General features: G+C 38.3%; 1 protein-coding gene across 1 annotated transcript; it reads right to left on the bottom strand.

Moving 5' to 3' along the window:
• Positions 1-21,203: 21,203 nt before the first annotated feature.
• Positions 21,204-22,678, bottom strand: LOC122029109 (MOB kinase activator-like 1A). The gene is made up of 5 exons (XM_042588061.1): positions 22,560-22,678; positions 22,059-22,120; positions 21,767-21,943; positions 21,499-21,662; positions 21,204-21,407 (listed from the first exon to the last, which is right to left on the bottom strand). The coding sequence occupies exons 1-5, from the start codon at positions 22,676-22,678 to the stop codon at positions 21,339-21,341; spliced, it is 591 nt and encodes a 196-aa protein (XP_042443995.1). The 3' UTR covers positions 21,204-21,338.
• Positions 22,679-25,714: the final 3,036 nt, after the last annotated feature.

Below are 25,714 nucleotides of genomic sequence, written 5' to 3'. Positions count from 1 at the left end.
TAAGTTATGTAAGCCCAAGAAGTCTATTTATGGACTAAAGCAAGCATCTCAGAGTTGGAATCTGTGATTTCATGAAGCCATTAAAGATTTTTCTTTTGTCAGGAATCTAGAAGAACCTTGCATTTACAAGAAGGTTAGTGGGAGCAAGATTATGTTCCTAGTATTGTATGTTAATGATATACTTCTTATATATAATGATATCCCTATCCTAGAATCTACCAAGACTTGATTGGGAGAGTGTTTTTCAATGAAAAATATTGGAGATGTAACCTATATCTTAGGTATTAGAATATACTAAGATACATAAAGCAGGTTATTAGGATTGAGTCAAAGTATATACATTGATAAAATACTCAATAGATTTAGTATGCAGAACTCCAAGAGAGGATATTTACCAATGTCACATGGTGTACATCTTTCTAAGACTATGTGTAAGATACCTTATGCTTCGGCTATAGGGTCCATAATGTATGCTATGATATGCACTCGATTAGATGTCTTGTATACATTAAGCATAACGAGTAAATATCAATTAGATCCTAGAGAGGGTCATTGGATTGTGGTTAAGACTATCCTCAAATATCTTAGAAGAACAAATAACATGTTCTTAGTTTTCAGAGGAGACGAAGAATTGGTCATTAGAGGATATATTGACGCCAGTTTTCAAATAGATCGGGATGATCTGAAGTTGCAACAAGGTTATGTATTTTGTCTGAATGGTGTAGTTGTTTACTGGAGGAGTTCCAAGTAGGAGACAATTACAGATTCAACAGCTGAGTTCGAGTACATAGCAACTTTTGAGGTAGTAAAGGAAGCTGTGTGGATTAAGAACTTCATAGCAGGGCCTGAAGTGGTTCCTAACATTGTTGATCTAGTTGTGCTATACTGTGACAATAATGTGGCCATAGCATAGGCAAAGGAGCCAAAGTCTCACCAACGATCCAAACATGTACTAAGGAAGTATCACCTCCTCAAAGAGATTGTTCAGAGGGGTGATGTGTTGGTTAGAATAGTAGATACTAGCGAGAATATCGCAGACCCACTCACAAAGGCCTTACTTCTACAGAAACATGAGACCCTTGTGAGGAGACTAGGACTGAGAATCCATAGTGTTTGACAATAGTGTAAGTGGGAGATTGTTAGTGTGTACACTTATATGCCAAAACACTCCTTATATATTTTGTGAATAATTATTTCATAAAGTAAATATTTATCATTAATTATTTACTTTTCTATACCTATATTATTAATGATAAATTTTCACAGATTAATAGGTATATTAATCTGAAAACGGTCCTTGATCGGATAGATACCTAGAGGGGGCATGTATATCTAGATCAACCTGAGTATGACTAGGTCGAGATAGACCAAAGGATGGATATCCAAGTTGTAATTAGGGGGTGTCTTGAGTTTATAAGTACACTAGACAGGACCCTCTTAAGAGGAGACCACATATTAAGTATCATTGGGCATTCCTCTTATGAACGAGTGTAACTAATCTTTTGACTTGAGACCTTCATTTATTCTATGCGTGGCGTTATATGCTTTGACGTCGTTAAAAATAGTCTTTAATCAGATTGTGATTAATACGATAGTTGGGTGTATGGTAAAGCATAGAGATAATAGTATTGAGTCAATAGAGGATTCATCGCTCTCTTGGATTAGAAGTAAACATCATGACCGCTTGATAGAGATATTAGTGACTCGAAATCCATGGCCATGGGAGGAATGGTTTATCATTCAAGAGGAGTCTATTATTTCTTAGAAATCAAGTAAAACAATTAATTTGGTAATGATGCATAATGTTCCAAATTAATTGGGATGTAGGCTTAGATGAAAAGATTGAATTACATAGTAATCGGTTCATGGTGATTTATAGTTTATGACTTATATTAATTTTATCATGTTGGGTAGATAAAAACTATTGCTAGATAATTGCCTTAGTCTGTGTATGAATTTATACTACCATCGTGTATAAAACCTAGAGGGTCGCACGCATAGCACGTAGACATGGACATTATTTATAATTGATTATTTTAGTGGATACTAAAATTAATCAATTGATTATTTCAGAATAAGAATTAGTTGGATTATTGATTAATTCTGAAATATCGGAAGTTAGTCGAGATTAAGATCAAATATGGATTTATTTGATCCAAAGAAGAAAGAATTTGAATAGTCATAATCACGATGATTAATGGAGAATTCAAAGAGTCATCATAATAATGATTAATGAAGAATTTGAAGAGTCGTCATAATGAAGGTCATAAATAAATCCATAAATAAAGAATTAATGGAGATTTTAACTCTTTGTATTCCTTGGAGGCTATAAGTAGTCATCCTTGGAAAGATTCAAGATACAAATTCCTTCTCTCAATTTCTCCCTCATCGACTTCTTCTCTTTCTTCCATTGGAAGAAATCAGTAGTGCTTTCAAGGCTTTGTCGATCCAAGAGGCTAGCACCTAATGGATCATGTCAAGTTCGTGATCTAGTGCACATGGATACCACTAGAAGAGTCACACGTGGGACTCTTATCTGTCTGTGATATTATTCACGTCTATCGAGGACTTGAGGTATGTTTTATGTTATTTTGTGTAGAACTATATGTATTATGAAGAGATCCATGATTTAATATATGTATTCCGCTGCACTTTGATTCTAACAGATGTAAGGTTGACTTTGAATTCTTCACTAAAGCAAGAAGGGTGGCTCCTGAGAGATAATTAAGTCTATCAAAAAAAATTTTCCATGGTTTTTAGTATCCAAAACATACTAGTGTGTTGAGAGGATTTCTCATTGGGATAAGGAAAGTTGTTTATATTATCACCAATAATAGATTTATCTCTGTTTCAAAAAGACTATTGGCTCGTCTCGACCTTCTTGCTTCCTTAAGTTGTAAATTTTTGGCTTCAAAAACATTTTGACTACTATGGGAAGATAATTTTCATTGTAAAATACTCTATAATTTTGATTGAATATGTTTTAGCATCCTAAAATGAGAAGATATTATGTGAACTATAAGAAATCTATGCAAGAAAAATACCCAAGAATTAAATTCTCATCAACAGTAAGAATTTAATTGAATATCCTTAATTTGGACCAACACACAAAAATCTAGAGGTGCCAATTCGGGGGGTTGGATGGATTCGGGTTGGGTTGAAAACTAGTTTTTTAAAAAAATATTCAACTCGGACCCGACTCTAACCCGAAATCTATAAATCCGAACCCGTTCCAACCCGGCCAACCTGACCAACTCACCAATCTGATTTGATTTTTTGAAATTATACTTTTATTTTTTTAATGACATAATTAAATATAGATTCAAAACACATAATAATATTTTAATTTAAACCCATAATAACAAACTTTTAAATATTATAATTATATTTCATCATTTCATACATTGAAATATTTAAATTTAAGAGTTTAAATGTTTAATTGTCTAAACACTTGTGACTTTGCTGTTAAAGGAGATTTGTCATGTAAGTTATGTGTCATGTGTAGGAATGCAAGTATGCAACTCTCAAGCATCTATAAAAAAAAAACTACAGAGAAGACAAGAAGTTTGATGTATCAACTTGGGTTCTTGGAACTATTTTGTTCTAAATTTTATGAGAATATCTAATCAGAGGCAACCTAAGGGGAGGCTCTTACCATTATAATACTAAATGGTATTACATCCCAAATAAGAATCTTATTGATCCAGGCATGAGCCTCTATCAAATTGTTAAGGGAAAAGAATTTGACAAAGATGACAGGGCTAGTACAAAAACTGCAAATTCAAAGAAGTGCAGAAGTTGAGATGCTTGATTATATAATTGTTTTTCAAATATCAATTTTGTTTGCCTCTCCAACCATACAACAAGAACTTTGATATATAAAAACACGGTAAAACCATTTACAGCAAGGAAAATCAAAGACTTACAGAAATGAAATGTACCAACTTAAACCTATTGTGTACTAAGTTCTCCTTGCAGTTTCTTATCAACAGACATTTCAAGTACAAAGTTTGTTCCTTCAATTGTTGTTTGGTGCTCTATTCTCTCAAAGTGCCTTTTATAAAAAACCAATAGATTTCTAGAAATCGTAATCAGCCTTAAACTTACACTGACTAGAAATTCAGTGAACAATTTGAGAGAGGAATGATACAAGAAATTAGTAATTATTTAGAAAATTCAAATCTTTCACAAAATGAATAATACATGATGAAAATTTATGATATCAATATAAAATAAAAAAAAGTCTTCAAGTTTCACAAAATAACTTTTAAGTTTCAAGCTCCACTTCTCCATTGTTTACTCCTTTTGTACTAAGTCAAACCTTGAAACAATGTATGAAATAAAAAATTAAAATCTAAAAGATTTTTAAAAACCTTTAATGTAACGACCTACCTCCTACTGACTAAACTGTGAGGCCGGGGGTTACATTATGCTAACTATTCTTGTGCGGAAATAAACTGAATGAATTAAAACTCTATGCTGTGTGCTATAAAATTCGAACTTTGTGTTCGAGATACATTGCTGAAGTTATACATATGCTAAAGAAGGGATCTTAACTTCTATTTGGTCGTAAACTGAAGTTATGCACTTCTGGTTGAAATCAGACACTTCAATCGATCGGCTGATCGATTGGAGTTGTCTGATCGATCCACTGATCGACTCAACTTGCTACTGTGACCGGGGTCAAAACTGGATCGATCGGATGATCGATCCAATCTGGTCAATCGATCCAGAGATCGATTCAGAAGCTCTCTGTTCACGGGATTAAATTCCCGATCGATCGGCTGATCGATCCATGGTCGATCGATCAGCTGATCGACTCATCAGCTCTCTGTACGCGATAGATTGCGCTTCGATCGATCAGTTGATCGATCAAGGCTCCCCAATCGACCAGCTAATCGACTCACTAGCCTTCTGTATGCGGGGACTTCTCCCAATCGATCGGCTGATCGATTGAGGACTGCTCAATCGATCAACTGATCGATTGGGTTTCTGATTTCTGTAGAAATCTCACCCAGACTTGTACAGGAACTTTCAGAAATAAACTAAGAGCATAAAATCACTACTAGGCATATCATTACTCACATTTACTATCTATTAGTAAGACAATCAGCAGTCGAAGCATGGCATAATACTTAGGTTCACCATTTCTGATACCTATCTTCCTAGAAGTGCAGAAAGGTAATAACAAAAGAAAATACTGAAGTTTAACTTTGCTAATTCCCAAAGATCTTTATTCCAAGTTCCTCTTCCACACACATCTGGTAGCATTGTCCTCCAGCCTCCGCTAATCCGTCCTTCCTTTACCTTTTGTCTGCAGTATAAGGAAAAATGCAACTATAAGCTTGGGAGCTTAGTAAGAAACCATTTACCTCACAAAACATGCATTCGAAGAAAATCATGCTTTCTTTTAAGAGATACTATTTGAAATACATGCTATTAATCATGCTGAAAACACTAAAACATGGCATATGAATATGTAAGTCATGCTAACAAGTACTGAATGAAAAGCTATCTATGGTATCGACAAGCTAACTAAATCGACACATAAGCTAAGCTGATTGTTATACCAATGAAAAAACTAAACTAAAGCTAAGCTGTATTCACATAGCTAGTTGTGAAGTTTGAAAACTATTTTCATACGTAGATAAAAATACTAATCATGCTGCTGATGGGCCCGGCAACTATACTTGCTATGCGCACATCCCTAATTAGACCCGGGGTTGCAAGACCCGAATTTAGTAGGGTTTACTAGGTTATCTAAACCTAGGGACGACTGTGGGAGCCCAACCCAAGGACAACTGAAGTCCTGTATGGTGCCATTGATAAAATAAAATACTGATTTTATAACTAATTTATCATATATTGCTTTTTACTAGGTTATCTGAACATAGAGCTACGTTATCTGAACCTAGAGGCGACTATGGGAGCCCACCCATTGGACCGTAGTCCTATACAAGCTGAAGCAAGGCTAAGTATACTGTTTAAATGCATCTACAATATTTAACTAAACTATTAAAATGCCTACTGTGGCATTTAGCTGTGCTAACCATTTCATCGAGCACTTGGTGTGCACTAATTCACACCCTACGTACTGATGGATTTGCATATGACAAAACTAAAGCATAGAAACATACAAATAACTACTTATACTGCAGGTGAGGGGTTACTCACTTCCTACGCTAATTTTCCTTACAATCCACTCGCTAGGTTTTCTGAAGAAGAGATCTCCTCGACGACCTTCTTGCGTCTATGCTTTCTTCTCGCGGAGAGGAGCGTCCTCGTGCCGGAATCGTCGCCGGAAGGTGCTCCTATGGCCCTAGGGTGAAACCCTAGGTCTTCTTTGAACTTGGGCGCCGAGAGGGTGAGGAGGAGAAAGGGGTCGGCGGGTGAGGTTGAGGGAAAAGAAGAATTGTCGTTCAAGAAAATAACAATCCTCACTTAAGTTCCCTATTTATATTAAGTGATTAATTCACTCCGACTAACTTTAAATATAATTGTTTTCCTCTTCTTTTAGCACACCCCTGCTGGGGCCTCCTGGTTACTAGAGTCATCTATAAGGCGTAGAGTTTAATAGGTCTTGGGTTCAATTCCCGCTTAGGCTATTTTACGTCCTTATTTATTTTTGCTACTTCGGCTATTCTAAAAATTTCAGAAAAATATTCTAAAATTCCAAAAAAATTCTAGAATATTTCTAAAATTATTTTGAGAATTTTCAGGCGTTACAATCCCCCAAACCTTATAAAAAGTTCGTCCTCAAACTTAGAATAACTCTGGGTACTTCTGCCTCATGCTAGCTTCTGTCTCCCAAGTTGCCTCTTCGGTTGTGTGATTTTTCCAAATGACTTTTACTAATGGTACCTCCTTATTCCGCAATTTCTTTACTGCTCGGTCTATTATCTGAATAGGCCGACTGTCATAGCTGAGGTCTTCGCGGACTGATACCAACCGGGGCTCAATCACTTGGGTGACATCTGGGATATGCTTCTTCAGCATAGAGACATGAAATACGTTATGGATAGCTGACATTTCCTGGGGTAGCTCTAGCTCATACGCTACCTTGTCAACTCTTCTGGTGATAAGGTATGGTCCCACATATCTGGGACTCAATTTGCCCTTCTTCCCAAAACACATTACTCCCTTCATGGGAGCTACTCTGAGGAACACTGTATCCCCAACTGAAAACTCTAAGGGTCGACGCCGTGTAACAGCATAGCTTTTCTGGTGGCTCTGAGCTGTCTCTATCCTCTGGAGGATCTGCTGTATAGCTGCCGTGGTATCTGCGACTAGATCTGTCTGAAGTTCTAGTTCTTTCTGTTCACCACTCTCATACCAGCAGATTGGAGATCTACACCTCTGCCCGTAGAGAGCCTCGTAGGGTGCCATGCCGATGGTGGCCTGATAGCTATTGTTGTATGCAAATTCTGCTAAACTCAGATATTTGCACCAACTTCCCTTAAAGTCTAGGGCACATGCTCGGAGCATATCTTCGAGTACCTGATTTACTCGCTCCGTCTGACCATCTGTCTGAGGATGGAAAGTTGTGCTAAACTTTAACTTGGTGCCCAATGCTGACTGTACACACTCCCAGAAGTGTGACGTAAATCTACTGTCTCTGTCTGAAATGATGGTCCGTGGGACTCCATGCAGTCTGACGATCTCCTTGAGATACAACTGAGCTAGCTGTTCCATGAAGTAGGATATTCTGATAGCTAAGAAGTGGGCCGACTTAGTCAATTTGTCGACTATTACCCAGATGACATCAAAACCATTTGTAGTTCTGGGTAGTCCCACTATAAAATCCATAGAGATATCCTCCCACTTCTATTCTAGGATCTGAATAGGCTGCAGAACTCCTCCTGGTCTCTGGTGTTCCGCCTTGACCTTCTGATAGGTCAGACAGGTACTGACATACCTGGCGATGTCTCTTTTCATCCCAAGCCACCAAAAATGTTTCTTTAGGTCTTGGTACATTTTGGTGAAGCCAGGATGCATCGCATAAGGAGTCCTGTGAGCCTTGTCTAGGATCTTCCTCTGTAGTTCCTCCTGATCCGGAACACATAGTCTGTCACCAAAATACAATACCCCACTATCAGACACTCTAAACTCTCCACTTTCTAATTCTGCTAACTCTTGCTTGATTTTCTGAATTTCAGGGTCCTGATCCTGAGCTGTTTGGATATCACCAAATAGGGTAGATGCTAATATCATAGTAGAGAGTTGCCCAACTATAAGTTCGAGACCGAAATCTATAATCTCCTTTTGTAGGGGTGGTGACATGGCTGCTAGGGATAATAAGGTGGCACTGGACTTCTTGCTAAGTGCATCTGCCACCTTATTGGCTTTTCTTGGGTGGTAGAGAATGTCTATGTCATAGTCTTTGACCAGCTCAAGCCATCTGCGCTGTCGTATATTCAGATCCTTCTGAGTGAAGAAGTACTTCAGACTCTGATGATCTGTATACACTCTGCACTGAGCTCCATACAAATAGTGTCTCCAAATTTTGAGGGCGAAGACAACTGCTGCAAGCTCAAGGTCATGAGTAGGGTAGTTCCTCTCATAGTTCTTGAGTTGTCTGGAGGCATAGGCGATCACCTTACCTTCTTGCATCAGTACTGCTCCTAATCTCAATTTAGAGGCGTCACTGTAAATATCAAAGTTGTCTGTGTTTTCGGGCAGAGTCAGAATGGGTGCACTGGTCAATCTTCTTTTGAGCTCCATGAAGCTATTCTCACAGTTCTCTGTCCACTGAAATCTTCTGTTCTTCCTGGTGAGAGCTGTCAGTGGGGAGGCTATCCTGGAGAAATCCTCTATGAATTTTCTGTAATATCCTGCTAGTCCCAAAAAGCTTCTGATTTTACTAGCGTTCTGAGGTCTTTTCTAGTTACTCACAGCTTCTATCTTACTGGGGTCTACCATGATACCATCCTTGGAGATGATGTGACCCAGAAAGGACACCTGATTGAGCCAGAATTCACATTTCGTGAACTTGACATACAGCTGGTTCTGCTAAAGGGTCTGCAGTACTATTTTCAGATGTTCTGCGTGTTCTTCTCGGGTTTTGGAATAAATAAGAATGTCATCGATGAATACGATGACAAATTTATCTAAGTATTCTCTGAACACTCTGTTCATGAGGTCCATGAAAGTAGCTGGAGCATTCGTCACGCCAAAGGGCATGACTACGAACTCATAATGTCCGTATCTGGTCCTGAAAGCCGTTTTGGGTATGTCACCTTCTTTAACTTTCACCTGGTGATATCCCGATCTGAGGTCTATTTTAGAGAACACTGCTGCTCCCTTTAACTGATCAAACAGGTCATCTATCCTGGGGAGAGGATACCTATTCTTAATCGTGACTTGGTTTAGTGCTCGGTAGTCTATACACAGGCGCATGCTCCCGTCCTTCTTCTTCACGAACAATACAGGTGCTCCCCATGGTGAGTGACTAGAGTGTATGAAGCCCTTGTCAAGCAGCTCCTGTAGTTGCTCCTGAAATTCCTTCAGTTCTGCTAGAGCCATGCGGTAGGGTGCTTTGAAGATGGGATTTGTACCGGGGATGAGTTCTATCTCAAATTCAATCTCCCTGTCTGGTGCTAGGCCTGGTAACTCCTCAGGGAAGACTACTGGGTAGTCACGTACGACTCGGACCTCCTCTAGCTTTTGACCCTTGTCCTAACTAGTACTGACTACATGTTCTAGGAATCCCGTACATCCTGAATCAAGTAGTTTTTGTGCTTTCAGAGCTAAGAGAAACTTCTTGGTCTTTCTCTTTGGTTCTCCTGTGTACCCAAACTGCACTTCTGCTTCAGGTTGGAATACAACTTTCTATTTATGGCACTCTATAGAGGCACCGTACTTGATCAGAAAGTCCATTCCCAAGATGACATCATAGTCAGCCATATCTAGCACTATCAAATCATCAAAAAGCTCTCTGTCCGCTATAATGACTGACACTGCTCGGAGCCAGTGCGTAGATGCCATAATTTCTCCTGAAGGTAGTGTCGTCAGGAACTGACCACTAAGTGCATCAGGAGGTATTTCTAGCTTTTCGGCGAATGTCCTGGATACATAAGAGTGGGTTGCCCCAGTATCGAATAAGACAGTTGCACTTTGCTGTAAAATACTAATCTGACCTGTAACAACTGTTGAGGTATTCGCTACATCCTCCCTGGTGAGTGAGTAGATCCTAGCATTCGTCGTGGTTGAGGGGGCTTCTAGTCTGCCCTGACTGATGTGTGGACCATCTATAGCAGCCTGCATCTAATGTAACTGTGCTGGGTTAGCTCCGTACTGGATCGGCTGTGGTGTAGGAACACTGGTCTTGTTCGAACATTGTTTAGCCATATTCCCTTCCTGGCCACACTCAAAGCATCCTCGTGTGCCCTTGCGACAAACTCCGGGGTGGAATTTCCCATAAGTAGCGCACTTGGGATAACTAGGCCGTTTGCTAGCTGGTCGTCCTTTTGGGTAACTCCCTGGCTTTCATTTGTTACTGGAGTTCCCTTTCCAGTTAGAACTGTGGCCTTGGTGTTTCTGAGTACCTGTACCTCCTTGGCCTTTAGACTCTGAGAAGGCTTGCTTCTGCTGTTTGATGTTATTCTGGTAATGCTCGGTGGTTAGAGCACTGCTTACTAGTTCCTCTGTAGTTTGCGGCCTATGAACGCCGCTGGCCACATTCATTGCTATTTCCGTCCTTAACATCTTGAGCATCAACCGGACTCGTTCTCTTTCAGTGCCGACTAATTCAGGGCATAGACGGGCCAATCTGTTGAATTTCTTCACGACTTCCTCAACTGAAAGGTTGCCCTGACAAAATTTAGTGAACTCGTCGTAGTGGCGGTTTGTGACCCGCATGTGAAAGAATTCCTCAAAGAATTCTCTCTCGAAATCAGCCCATGTCATCTGGCTCACTAGGCGCTTCGTCTTAATCCTCTCCCACCACATACGTGCGTCTCCTGTCAGGCAGAATGAGGTGCATTTCACCTTTTCAACCTCTGGCTAGTCCAGAAGCTCCATCGTACTCTCCAGTGTTTTGAACCAGGCTTGGGCGTCCCATGGTTCACTGGTGCCTGAGAAATTCTCTGGCTTGTTTTTCTACCACTAGATCAGGTAAGCTTCTCTCCTTGCCCCTGCTGCTGGGGCTACTGGTGCTGCAGGTTGGACTGGTGGAACCTCTATCACCACTGGGGTTGCTAAGTTAGGTTCTGGAGTGACAGTGGAAGTGTTCTGCTGGTTATCCCTTAGGGTGGCTATCTCCTGTTGCTGTTTAGCTAGCTGCTTCTGTAACTGAGCCACTACTGTTGTAAGGTCTGGAGGAGGCACTGAGCTGCCTACCTCATGCTAGGACTCAGTAGCTGATGTCTTTTTAGCTGGGCGTCCTCGTACCATTTTCTAAGGAATAGAGGACATGCATAACTAATACACTCATAAGTACATAACTACTATTATCATGTTAAATGTTATCATATATAAACAAGCTCTAGTATCTATAAACATGAAAGTAACAAAACATAAATAAAGTGAGAGGTATTCTTACTTGGAGGCTGCAGGTTCAATGCGGATGTGTGTGAGGAAGTATGGAATTTGCTCTGATACCACTCTGTAACGACCCACCTCCTACTGACTAAACTGTGAGGCTGGGGGTTACATTATGCTAATTATTCTTGTGTGGAAATAAACTGAATGAATTAAAACTCTATGCTGTGTGCTATAAAATTTAAACTTTGTGTTCGAGATACATTGCTGAAGTTATACATATGCTAAAGAAGGGATCTTAACTTCTATTTGGCCGTAAACTGAAGTTAGGCACTTCTCGTTGAAATCAAACACTTCAATCGATCTGCTAATCGATTGGAGTTGTCTGATCGATCCACTGATCGACTCAACTCGCTACTGTGACCGGGGTCAAAACTGGATCGATCGGATGATCGATCTAATCTGGTCAATCGATCCAGAGATCGATTCAGAAGCTCTCTGTTAGCGGGATTAAATTCCCGATCGATCGGCTGATCGATCCATGGTTGATCGATCAGCTGATCAACTCATCAGCTCTCTGTACGCGACAGATTGCGCTTCGATCGATCAGTTGATCGATCGGGGCTCCCCAATCGACCAGCTAATCGACTCACTAGCCTTCTGTACGCGGGGACTTCTCCCAATCGATTGGCTGATCGATTGAGGACTGCTCAATCGATCAACTGATCGATTGGGTTTCTGATTTCTGTAGAAATCTCACCCAGACTTGTACAGGAACTTTCAGAAATAAACTAAGAGCATAAAATCACTACTAGGCATATCATTACTCACATTTACTATCTATTAGTAAGACAATCAGCAGTCGAAGCATGGCATAATACTTAGGTTCACCATTTCTGATACCTATCATCCTAGAAGTGCAGAAAGGTAATAACAAAAGAAAATACTGAAGTTTAACTTTGCTAATTCCCAAAGATCTTTATTCCAAGTTCCTCTTCCACACACATCTGGTAGCATTGTCCTCCAGCCTCCGCTAATCCGTCTTTCCTTTACCTTTTGTCTGCAGTATAAGGAAAAATGCAACTATAAACTTGGGAGCTTAGTAAGAAACCATCTACCTCACAAAACATGCATTCGAAGAAAATCATGCTTTCTTTTAAGAGATGCTATTTGAAATACATGCTATTAATCATGCTGAAAACACTAAAACATGGCATATGAATATGTAAGTCATGCTAACAAGTACTGAACGAAAAGCTATCCATGGTATCGACAAGCTAACTAAATCGACACATAAGCTAAGTTGATTGTTATACCAATGAGAAAACTAAACTAAAGCTAAGCTGTATTCACATAGCTAGTTGTGAAGTTTGAAAACTATTTTCATACGTAGATAAAAATACTAATCATGCTACTGATGGGCCCGACAACTGTACTTGCTATGCGCGCATCCCTAACTAGACCCGGGGTTGCAAGACCCGAAGTTAGTAGGGTTTACTAGGTTATCTAAACCTAGGGACGACTGTGGGAGCCCAACCCAAGGACAACTGAAGTCCTGTATGGTGCCATTGATAAAATAAAATACTGATTTTATAACTAATTTATCATATATTGCTTTTTACTAGGTTATCTGAACCTAGAGCTAGGTTATCTTAACCTAGAGGCGACTATGGGAGCCCACCCATTGGACCGTAGTCCCATACAAGCTGAAGCAAGGCTAAGTATACTGTTTAAATGCATCTACAACATTTAACTAAACTATTAAAATGCCTACTATGGCATTTAGCTTTGCTAACCATTTCATCGAGCACTTTGTGTGCACTAATTCACACCCTACGTACCGATGGATTTGTATATGACAAAACTAAAGCATAGAAACATACAAATAACTACTTATACTGTAGGTGAGGGGTTACTCACTTCCTACGCTAATTTTCCTTACAATCCACTCGCTAGGTTTTCCGAAGAAGAGATCTCCTCGACGACCTTCTTGCGTCTATGCTTTCTTCTCGCGGAGAGGAGCATCCTTGTGCCGGAATCATCGCCGGAAGGTGCTCCTATGGCCCTAGGGTGAAACCCTAGGTCTTCTTTAAACTTGGGCACCGAGAGGGTGAGGAGGAGAAAGGGGTCAGCGGGTGAGGTTGAGGGAAAAGAAGAATTGTCGTTCAAGAAAATAACAATCCTCACTTAAGTTTCCTATTTATATTAAGTGATTAATTCACCCCGACTAACTTTAAATATAATTGTTTTCCTCTTCTTTCAGCACACCCCTGCTGGGGCGTCCTGGTTACTAGAGTCATCTATAAGGCGTAGAGTCTAATAGGTCTTGGGTTCAATTCCCGCTTAGGCTATTTTACGTCCTTATTTATTTTTTCTACTTCGGCTATTCTAAAAATTTCAAAAAAATATTTATTTTGAGAATTTTCAGGCGTTACACCTGAGGTGGAGGCATATAAGAGAAGTTGATTATCCTTTTTTGCAAAACCCAATTAGAATCAATGAAATGTGCTATCAAGCATATATAACCATCAGTGGCAATAGAAGTCCACAAATCAGAAGTGAAACAAATTTTTTCAAGGCATGAACACATTTCTTGAGCTTGTCTATTCATTCATTTTTATGCATCTTTAGAATATCGGTCCTTGCGGTGTTTCTAGTGAAATGATTTACTTGAGGTTCCAAATAGGTAAAAATAGATCTAATTGCCTCATATTTCACAAACTAAAATGGTAAATCATGCTTCACGATTGCTAAGATTAGCTCTTTCCTGGTTGAACTTTTGTGACCTAATTGTAAGACTTTTATCACCTTGTTCTATTAAAGCTTGAGCAATATCACTAGCTTTCTGTCTAGGACATTGATTAAGGATATGGTGTCGGAGATTACCTGTACCCATGCTACTTTCTGCTTTGTATGTAATCTCACAAGCTTTACATTTGTAATGCAAATCTTCTCCCTCTACTTAAGGAAGCATCTCAAAATATTGCCACCACTTTGATTTCAAGATTCTCTTTCATTTGCAACTTCCAGAGCCGGAGGCCTTGCGTTGCAAACACGTTTCTTCATCTACAACTAAATCCCTATTAGTCATAGATATAGTTGGTGCACCCTCTAGTCCCTCCTCCTCACTATCCTCCTCTTTATCAAGATTAATAGGTTGAGAATTCATGTTGTTGTGGGGAAACATAATCATGTACCATGGACCCCCTATTCCCTGACCCCTCTCCCTTGCTAACTCCCTAAACAGTTAGCCCTAATAAATTGATTGACAACTCAGAAGACACCATATCACTTAAAAAGTCAATACGCAAAACACCTACAAATACAATGGCACAATTGGCACTTATTTACTAAAATACCCTTTTGAACATTAGATTTCCAAATTAAAATATTAAATTAAATTAATAGAAAATTATTATTTTTATCCATATGGTAAAAATGTACTCTCTTTTTTTAAACCATTAAATTTTATATCCAAATTACTCTTTTTGCTCCAACTTAGACTTCTTTATAATTATACAAGTAACACTGTAACTCACTTTCAACATTTATAAACATTAAATATTGGTTTGGTACGGGTGGGTTCGGGTGGATTCAGGTTGATGGGTAACCTGATTCCTAATTCAGGTCAACTTGGGTTAACCAGAACCCAACCCAAAAAAATTTTGGGTTAGATTTTGAGTCCAACCCGATTGGACCCTAATCCTAAAATCTACAACCCTAACCCAATATTTTTCGTATCGACTCGAGTCGGGTTATTGGGTCGAGTTCATTTTTAACACCCCTACAGAAACCACTCATACATTATATTGTGACATAGAAACATGAATAGTGATTAAGCAAAAATTAGCAATATCATCTTGTTAGTTTTATTATTCCCCTATCCAAGCTCCACTTTTGATTTTGGTACTGTTCCTCATTTTTTTTTTTTTTTGGTTTTTGGTTTATTTTTTAGTTTGGAAATGGAAAATCAAGACAATAGAAACAAAGGAGTCACATCAAATTCAACTTTGAGTAAGAATACAAGTAAAAATTCAACTAAAATAAATCAACAAAGTGAAGGGCGTTCAAATGCAAGGTGGGCTACATTTTTATCCCTGAAATTTGTTGATTTGTATGGAGAGGAAATTTTATTGGGCAATCGACCAAATAGTCACTTTAATACGAATGGATGGAAAAACTTAGTGAGAAAGTTTAATGATATAACTGGAAAAAATTATGTGTACAAGTAGCTTCGGAACCATTGGAATTCCATGAAAAAGGATTGGTTATTATTCAAGAAGATGATGCAGATGGAAATCAGAGTTGATTGGAATCCTACAAATAATTCACTTGATGCCTCCGATGAATGGTGGGAGAGAAAATTTAGGGTAATGTTTCTAATTTTATTTGCATGACATTATTTATTCATTCATTGACAATAATATACTTGATTATTCCAAGAAAATAGAGAGTATGCCAAATTTAGAAATAAAGATTTATCACTCGTATGGTTTCAATATGATAAATTATTTTATGATGTTGCTGCCATGGGGAAAGGGAAAGGGCACCAAGTCAACAAACAATGCATTGCGTTGATGACAATGAAGAGGTTATGAAGGAAAATGATGATTTTCCTAATTTTGAAGGGCATATTAGTATCGATGATAGTGAATATAATGAGGATAGGGAAATCAAGAATGACGTAAGCTTTGGAATCAAAGAAACAACTAATATAGGTAATGATATTGTGTTTCCATCTTTGTCATCGCCAAAGAGAAAATTTAATGGAGAAGATGGTAAAGAAAAGAAGAAAATTTCTGGAGCAACCTCAATAAAGGAAGATATTCACTCTCTTTAAAGTATCTAGAAAATAAGAGCACCGCAACTTCCACACCTTCGATAGAGAAAGACATTGAATCTTCAATGGTGATATTAAAGAATATCCCTGGAATATAACATAAAACTGAGCTTTGGTGTTACGCTTGTAACTTGTTGAGAAAAAAAGAAATACAGGTGATTTTTCTCAATCAACTTGATAATGATTGTTGTTTGGCGTGGCTAAAGTATAATCATGACATGAGCAAGAAAAATTAATGTCATTGATAGTGGTTTGTACCTATGATATGAGGAATTCAGTAGTTGAAGTTGCTGATTTATTTTCCAATTGTGTGACTTTATTATTAGTTTTGCTACATTTTTAATCTTTAATCTTTAATCTTATTTGACTGGTAAACATGATACAATATTTATCAAAGTTAATCAATGTTTTTGGTTTTGGTATCTCATACATTTTTTGTTCATGACTTCTATAGTTTAATGGAGCCTTGGGATGTTCAACACTGTGCTTTAACTGATTCAAACACATTTTGTGAGAAGGAACCAATTGAAGATGAAGATGGATTCCAAGATGATCTAGAATGGTTGATTGTATGCAAAATAATAACACTTAGCATTTTAACATATTTTGAGACTTATTTTCATAAAGTTCCATGTCGTACAACTGAGCGAACTGACAATAAATTAATAGAAGAAGTATTAATGACCGTAAAATAAGGTGTTATCAAGTTTTTTGTCTAACAAAACCTATATTCTTAGATTTATGTCATGAGTAAATCCAAAACTATGATTTAATCCCTACTAGGGAAATGTTTATCTATGAGGAAGTAGGAATTTTTTTGATGACTTGTGCTCATGGTACAGATAATAGGCTATTGCAAGAGATATTTAATCATTCAGGTGAAACCATTTCAAGATATTTTCATAGAGTTTTGAAAGTTGTTGGGAAGCTAGCTGAAGATATAATTAAACCTCATCCTGAGTATAATGAGGGAAAATGATACCATGCCGCAATATCAATGATACAAGCCATTTTTGGTGTATGCTATATTATTTTGAAGATAATAAACACCACATATTCATGTCTTAAACTTATTTAGTGTTTGTAATCTACTAAATTGTTTGTTTTAAATGATAATGGGATTGCATTGGGGCAATTGATGGCACACATGTTAAGGTGTGATTACCACAAGGAAAAGCAATCCCATATATTAGATGCAAAGGTTTTCCCATGCAAAATATTTTAGCAATTGTGGACTTTAATATGTGTTTTACATTTATCTGGGTTGGATGGGAAGGAGCTACTCATGATAATAGAATATTTGGAGATGCTATTCGTAGGCCAGAACTTAATTTTCCTTGCCCAAAAGGAAAAAAGTATTACTTGATTAATGATGGATATTCACATATGTCAGGATATATGGGTCCTTATAAAGGTGTAAATATAAGATATCATCTTGAAGACTTTCGTCGAGCTAAGACCTTACAACTACGTGCACCAAGAAATTTGAAAGAAAGATTCAATTTTTACCACTCTTCATGTAGGAATTGTGTTGAACTAACATTTGGAGTTTGGAAAGTAAGATGGAACATTTTGGCTAATATGCCTTATTATCATATTGATACATGGAGAAATTGTGCTGGCAACAATGGTCATTCACAACTATATAAGAAAGAAGAATATTTCAAATGAGGCACTCTGAATAGCTGAGTATGAAAGTTATCAACCATCTACTGAACGCAATATATTTACAGCAAACTATACGATGGAGAATGAAGATAATCCTGGTAATATATATTGGATGTCAGTACGTGATTCAATTGCTATGGAAATTACAAGAAGTGGGCGATAATGTAGGATCCTTTGACGGCCGGCTAGAGGGGGTGGATGCATAGCCTAAAATAAAAATAAAATCTTTCTTATCTTTTCAAGCTAAATTAAGAAACAATTGCATAAAAAGAAATTTAATTAAAGAAAAAAAGAGGTAGATTGTTTACTTGGTTACAACTTAGGTGATTGTTAATTCAAGGTAAGTAATTGATAGATCAGATGCGAGCGATAGAGGGGGGGGGGGGGGGGTGAATATCGCGCTCTTTTAAAACTCATCTTTAACTTTAAAATCAGAATTGTGCAGTGGGAAATAAAAAGAGAGACGAATTCGTTTACTTCGTTCGGAGCTTAACTCGACTCCTACTCGAAGGCCCGCGGTCCTTGACCGCACCGATGGGAAATCACTATAACTCTTCTTTTCGAAATCCTTCGGAAAGAAGCAGATCGTACAGATACAAAAATATAAGATAGTAACAACCCTACTATCTTATTTGTATTTAAATGCAATACGACTAAAGTATACTGACAGTACTAATTGAAGGTTGAAGCGTGGTCAGTATTTCCGGATGGAGTATCTTGCACAGCTGATGATGACTTGTAGCATGATCTGTTTACAGTGAAGAGCTTTTAGATTGTCAGTAGTGTTGTTTGGATGCAGACTTTGAGCCTCCTTTTATAGGTGTACTGGACGTTCGGTCGACCGATCCCACTATTCGGTCGACTGAACCCGCTCCCTTCCTTCTTGGCTAGAGTCTGACGCTGGCTCGATCTTTTGCATTTACTGATCATAAAGGGTTCGGTCAACCGATCCAACTTTTCGGTCGATCGAACAACTTTCTTCCCTGTTCGTCGTGATTTGCCGAGATCAACAGTTAATGCACCATTAATGTTGATTGGTTTGGTCAACCGATCCCTATGTTTGGTCGACTGATCCGCTTCTTTTCCTTTGCTGCTGATCAGTGCTGATGAACTGGTGTTGAGTCATCATGGTCCGATCGACTGATCATACTGTTCGGTCGATCGATCAATGTTTGATCGGACTCTGATCTGTTCTGACTTGATCTGAATACTGTATTGATTTTGCCTTGTTCGGTCGACCGATCCAGTTGGACCTTACAAAACAGTGTTAGGCGATAAACCTGCAAAACAGATGTTAGCACAACAATAATAATGCATGAGTAATACTATCTTGATCTCAACTTGGAAACCTTCCCGATTTTTTCAGTTGGATCGGCGACCTTAGGTTGTTCCTTTCAGGAATTCGACCTCACTGTCGCTCCTCTAGTTGTTTACCTCAACTTACCTGCCAAACATGGTCCTCCAGACATATTTGGACTTTGCCTGCTCAGTGTATGATCACCTGATCCACTAAGACCTTTCCTGCAATACTATATTAGCCAACAACAATAATAGTAATACAGAATATAATGGTAAACCTAATCCTAGATTTATCGAGATCCGCTAGTCCAGTCGACTGCGCGCGGTCGATCGGAAACCATCCGATCAACCTTTCTTGGAGTTCACTCCTCCAAGACTTCTTGTTACCTAAGGTTACCACCCCTTAGGATTTTCTCATTCTGGCTTCATTCACCAAGACTTAGTATTCGACTACCCAGGGATCAGGTCCTCCAAACATATCCAACTGGCTTCCATGATATACCGAGATTTCCCTTGCCTCAGTATTCAGCTACCCAGGGATCAGGTCCTCCAGACCTATCCACCTGGCTTCCACGATATACTAAGATTTCCCTTACCTAGCCTCCAACTAGGATTGTTAGAGTGTATACTAAAAGCTTAACTTTTGTAAACATTTATTTTTAAAATAAAAGAATCACATTGGTCAAATGTCTACATTTTATTTGTTAAGTGTAGTTGTTCAATTAATTTATATTGTAGATAATATGATGTGTCGTGTCACTCACAGAAGATCATGTTATCAGTTCTTTATAAATTATAAATAGTTGCTCACGACTAAGATGTAAAGGAACAAACCATTGAAATAGTCCTAGTGTAATTAGGTATTAGTTTATCTTGACTAATAAATTACACTAGTAGACTCTAAGTGTATTGAGTATGACCATTTTAGGTAAGTTATTTTTATACTGACTTAATAAAAGAACTAGACCTTAGTTATTATTACTACAACAAAAACCTTCATAGACATCGATTTTCCACCAGTGTTTATTTCATTTTCGACCGATGTCTATGAAGCCGATGTTAAAAGTCTGCCATTTTAGACATCGGGTTAAAACCGGTGTAGTATCACTTAACGACACCGGTCTTTGAATCGGTTATTAACCGGTGTAGTATCACTTAACGACACCGTTTCATCAACGGTGTAAAACCGATGTAATATTGTATGTTAATAACACCAGTTTTGGCAGCGGTAAATGACCGATGTAATATTAGTTAATAACACCGGTTTTGCAGCGGTGGAAAACCGATGTAATATATATATTTTTTAACAGCACAAATTTGATTTTAAAACCGACAATAAAAAAAAATACACAAATATTTACAAATTATACAAATATTCTTCATTCAATAATATCCATAAAATACACAAATATTCATAAATTATATAAATAATCTTCTTACAACAATATCCATAAAATACCCAAACATTCTTTTTACATCAAAAGCTAGCTAATAGATATCAAAATCAAGATAGAACATTCTTTTAACAACACATCAAGGTAGAACCGCACTTCAAATGTAATCTAGCATGCATTCCGCCCAATCGAACCGCACTTCATCAATTTCAACTCTAGAGTAGTTGAGATTTGTAAACTGTAAAAACACATAAATAATATATTAGTAAAGATGTAATTTTGAAAGCTGGAAATGGTAAAGATGCAATAATGTAACCTCACTCCAAGTGCCTTCTCCACTGCCGGCCCCAAGCGTCCTCATAGGATTCAAATTTTACTCTAATGATACAATTCTACCGCTTTCTGCCTCTCTCTCTCTCTCTCTCGAGCCCTCACCACGCTGGCAGAGGGCGGGAGGTGTGGCAGCAAAATTTCTTGATTCAGAGCCACAAGGAACACGTGGTGGAGGTGGGTCACACAAAATCATATTAATATTTACTCATTAATTATGTGTAATAAACAATGCATCATCAACATACAAGCCACTCGAGAGAAACTTAGCAGTGAAATAAGATTGATTACCTGAAAGATCATTTAAGTGCTTTAGATTAGCAACAAACTTATAGAACGATGGACTCAATCAGCTCTTGCAGCGGGGCGATTTCCTTCTTGTCGATCAACCCAAACTCCTGCGTCACAATAACACGAACATGTCGATTCTCAAATGGGTATGAAAGGTTGACGAAAGAAATGAAATTTTAAGCGGAGGTAGGCACTTACATAAGTGAAAAGAATGAAATGCTTGAAGCAGGTGTTGAGATGTGCTTCTTCCTTGAGGCTCACAATCTTCTGGAAATGAGAGTGATAAATGTGTGCGTAAACACGGAACAACCGCTTGAATATTGTCTTCACGACGTCTTTGAAGTTTGCAGGAAAAGGTGTTCCTACAAAAAAAACATCAGATAATGAAGATCAGCAATTTAAGCTCCCTTAGTTGTTGTTGTATTAGAAGAATGATTAATTGAACACTTGGATCGACAGGCTCTACCGAGCTTTTGAGGGAAAATAGATTCATCGTCGAGCTGAACTTCAATCCACTCCATCAGGTACTCAACATACTTTGGCGCTGAGACTTCAATAGGTTTCTTTATTTGCACACCATCCGCCCATCTATATTCGTACCTACAAGTACAAATCTGCAAATAAACATATGATACAAATACAACTCATTGCGGGATCACAGAAGTAAATTATCTGCAAAATTTGATATTTTGCTTCCCTATGATGATATTGGATGAAATATCGTGCAATTCTTCTAAGAAATATGTATGGATCATGACCCATAAAGGTAACTCTGCTAATGATGATTCCTAAGGGAGGTAAAGTATCAGCAACTTTCAATCTGGTTATGACAAAATGGAAAAATTATAACAAGTTAGATTCACTGAAACTAGTATCTTGCAATAAGGAGGCATTAATGGAATTTACTCAAGAGTATTAGAAATATACACTGAAAATTTATGAATCAAGAAATATATGCAACAAAAGTTTCAATACAAGGTAAACCTCTTGATGCTAAAGAACCATAAAAGAAGCTTTAATAAAATAATAGTTGAATTTAAGTAAAAACTCGACCAACAAACCATATCCGAACTAATTGAGACCAACTGCATACTGAATCTTTACCATTTCCAGCTTTCAAAATTGCATCTTTACCATTTCCAGCTTTCAAAATTGCATATAACTATCTGAAACAACACCCTTGAACAAGTTTAAGTAAGCATATGACTATTCCTACTGCCAGTGTGTATATATTTATGTATGAGCATTGATGAGCTTACATTGCACTAGACGTGCAATTTTGAGATACAAGATCATGCACTGTAGCCATGGATAAAGGGACTCCACTTAGCTGAGTTGTAGCTTCCACAGACATTACCACAAGCTTCTTCCATCCCATCCTTCGAGACACCCTCGTTACATATGTTTGCGAAAGCTCGCATATACTTCATGCCATATTGAGTGAGCGATCCACAATGCAACTCGAATGCTTGGACCTAAGGTTTTTTGTTAACACATGGTCATGTTTAATAAAATAGATTGTGAAGATGAATACGCTAGAGCACAATATTTACCACTGTTTTCAAGCAAACCCAATCATCAACCAGAGCCTGACCAGATGACCTCACGGTTTTGAGAACTAAAGGTGCAACATCCGATCCAAAAATTAGATTGCCGATGAGTTCGATCCTTTAGATTGTGATTCTCACTGCCATAAATATAATTAGAAGGTTAGCAATGCCATCATATTGAAAAGGCTCCTATGTTTGGAGGATTTCTACCCTTAAAAACAGGAATACCATTACAAATGGAAGTTCTGGCTCCTTTTTATCTTTTAAATGAGTTAGCACACCAGGCTGTGTGTCAAAATTAAGAACCAAGATATGACTTTTGCAATAGTAAAATTTACATTCTGTTATTGTGACAACAGTAACCACACGCTAATTTCTTGACAAAGTTTTTCAAGAAAGACCAAGTTATGGCTTTGAGAAGAGTAAAAGGTAAAAAGCATTTAATGTCCGAAGCAAAATTTTCTTGGGGAAATTTTAAACAAATAAAGCTATGTCATTAGCAAGTCTTAAAAGTGTAGCTATTCTGTAATGCACTAACATCTTGTAATTAAAACTAAGTTACTAATCAGAAAATTCAACAATTGAACTTGGATTCGATGCTCTAATCCAATTTGTTGTACTTCAGTGCCTCTTTGTTGTTTCATCTCAAAAGAAACAAAATCACTGAAGAAGGAAATACATTTAAAAAAAAAAATTCCTTAGCGGAACCAAACAATCTAATGTCAGCCCATTAACATGAAAAAAAATAAAATAAAATGCAATAAAATGTTTAGACCTTTTGAACTTGACAACAGATATGACTTGTTTAGGTATAAAACTCAAACCTGTCTTCCATCCATGCAACGCTGTACAAGTCACCAAGGCAAGTCATATATTCCGGTGGTGGTGGTGGAGGATCCATCCCAGGACAATAAGTTCCCTTACTGCTTTCAACAACATTGGATGCTGTTGTCACATATAAATTAAGGTCTTCTGGCATTAAACCTTCAAAGATACTGCCACTCTCACATGCTTCCACATAAATAATCTAATGATCGATATATTAACATTTGCATTCAGCTAAACAAACCAAACGTTTTATTATGGAATGAGCACTCTCTGTCGATAACATATATAGTGCATATTGAGGAACAATTAGAGAATAATAACAACAATAGAGAATAACACTGGCTGCCAAACTCATAATGTTTCAATAGCTTCCAAGTGATCAGAAGGTTACTGCAACCAATACATAGCTTGACTAAGGCCCAATTTCACCAGAAAAAACAGTAGCGCAATGGTTTTTGGACAAGCATTTTGATGCTTTTTTCAAGATTTACAAATTAGCATCTAGATTTGAAAGTCATGCTTCTCAAGGTTAATGCAAGCAAGTGTAACGCATATGAAGTAATGAAATCCAATTATCATGCTTGCGAAATAATTTGATAGGAAAATAATCTCTATAAGTAGAGAAAAGAATCCATCTAGCAGATGGATAAACTACCAGGTGATATAAGTATTAATATAGAAAAAAGGATAAAAGCACAAAAGATAAATGCCACCATGAGGCGCAGACTTATCTTGCCAGTAAAAAATCCTATTACCGGCCAATCCAAGCCACATCGGTGCTCTGTCAGCTGACTATTCTGTATTTGGTGGCAGATCCTTGAGTATCTGAGATCCTACAATCCATCTTCGTAATCTAGATTATGATAATCCAACGTTTTCTAAGTAGCGCCAGTTGCATCCGTTTCTAACGGAATAATGCCGCCTCAAGCATATGTGGTTCCGAACTTTCAACAAACACAACCTGTTCAAGACCAAGCTGAGGACACGGATGACCTTGTCTTCTTTCTTCAGATACTTGTACCTGTTGCATTACTTTAGAGTGGCACTTATAGTTTCTCAATAACTGCATTAATTGTGGATTTAAGAGTGTTCGAACGAATATAAAAATAGGAAAAAGGATGCGTGGGCAATTTAGAAATCTGGATATGGCGTTCAGCTTCAGAGATCATGTGAAAATACTCCTTGACCTCTAGATTCCATGTAACTATAGCGGCGAAAGAAGAGGTGCGATTGGCACCCAACGACAACGTTAGTCCATCCTCCCACGGATCTTCGGGATGCTTCAGGGCATCACATAACTGACTCGTCCTCCCACATGAAAAGATGTTTATTGGGCAAGCGACTGAATCTTCACCGGCGCTAGAGGGAGGGAGGCAACGCGAGTTGGAAGAGGTTTAGTGCCTCCATGAACTCCTTGGTGCCAGACCGTGCGACAAGGTGCGGCGTTAAGCTTGCTCTTGTCGGTGAGACCCTCGAACCGGATCTTATCGAGTGCCTGCAGTCACACGATTTGCTTCAGCAACGACAACACAGGGGAAAAAAACGGGAGCAGCAACATGAAAGCAGCGATGTCTCACATCCGAGGCGTTGCTAATCAGCTCGCGCAGGAAGATCTCCTTGTTGGAGTAGAAGGTGTTGATGATGAGACTCAACAACTGGTTGATCTCCGCCTGGAACGCGAAGGTCTCCGTCTCCCCATCTGCACGCCCGCCATCACCTCGATCGAAAGAAACTGGTTTCGCGAACGGGAACCGGAATCGAATGAATCAAGTGCTTCGATGCAATCTCGTCGGCCCCTACCTTAGCCGGGAAGAGCGAAGAGAGGAAGGAGGAGGAGGAAGAGAGGATTGGACGAGGAGGCAGGAACGATTTATGCTGCGATTTTGTTTAGGACCGAAGCAGGTGGTTTTGATCCTAATCGAGAGAGGAAGGGAGAGGAAGGGGCATCAATCCAGGAAGGGGAAGAGATCCAAGTAGGGGAAGAGGGAGATGAGGCTGAGAGATGGTCGGAGGTTTAGGTTTAGATTTAGGGTGAG

This window comes from Zingiber officinale, chromosome 10B (genome assembly GCF_018446385.1).
Source record: "Zingiber officinale cultivar Zhangliang chromosome 10B, Zo_v1.1, whole genome shotgun sequence".
Lineage (NCBI taxonomy): Eukaryota > Viridiplantae > Streptophyta > Magnoliopsida > Zingiberales > Zingiberaceae > Zingiber > Zingiber officinale.
Note: the sequence above shows the minus strand (reverse complement) of the source record. Positions and strands in the feature narration are given on the sequence as shown.

What these genes read in the sequence shown, in the direction of transcription:
- LOC122029109 (XM_042588061.1), bottom strand. Translation starts at nt 22,678, where the DNA reads ATGGGATGGAAGAAGCTTGTGGTAATGTCTGTGGAAGCTACAACTCAG. An exon ending in AATTGCACGTCTAGTGCAAT is followed by an intron (nt 22,121 to 22,559) that starts GTAAGCTCATCA and finishes TGTCATAACCAG; the next exon opens with ATTGAAAGTTGCTGATACTT. An exon ending in ATTTCATTCTTTTCACTTAT is followed by an intron (nt 21,408 to 21,498) that starts GTAAGTGCCTAC and finishes ATTGTGACGCAG; the next exon opens with GAGTTTGGGTTGATCGACAA.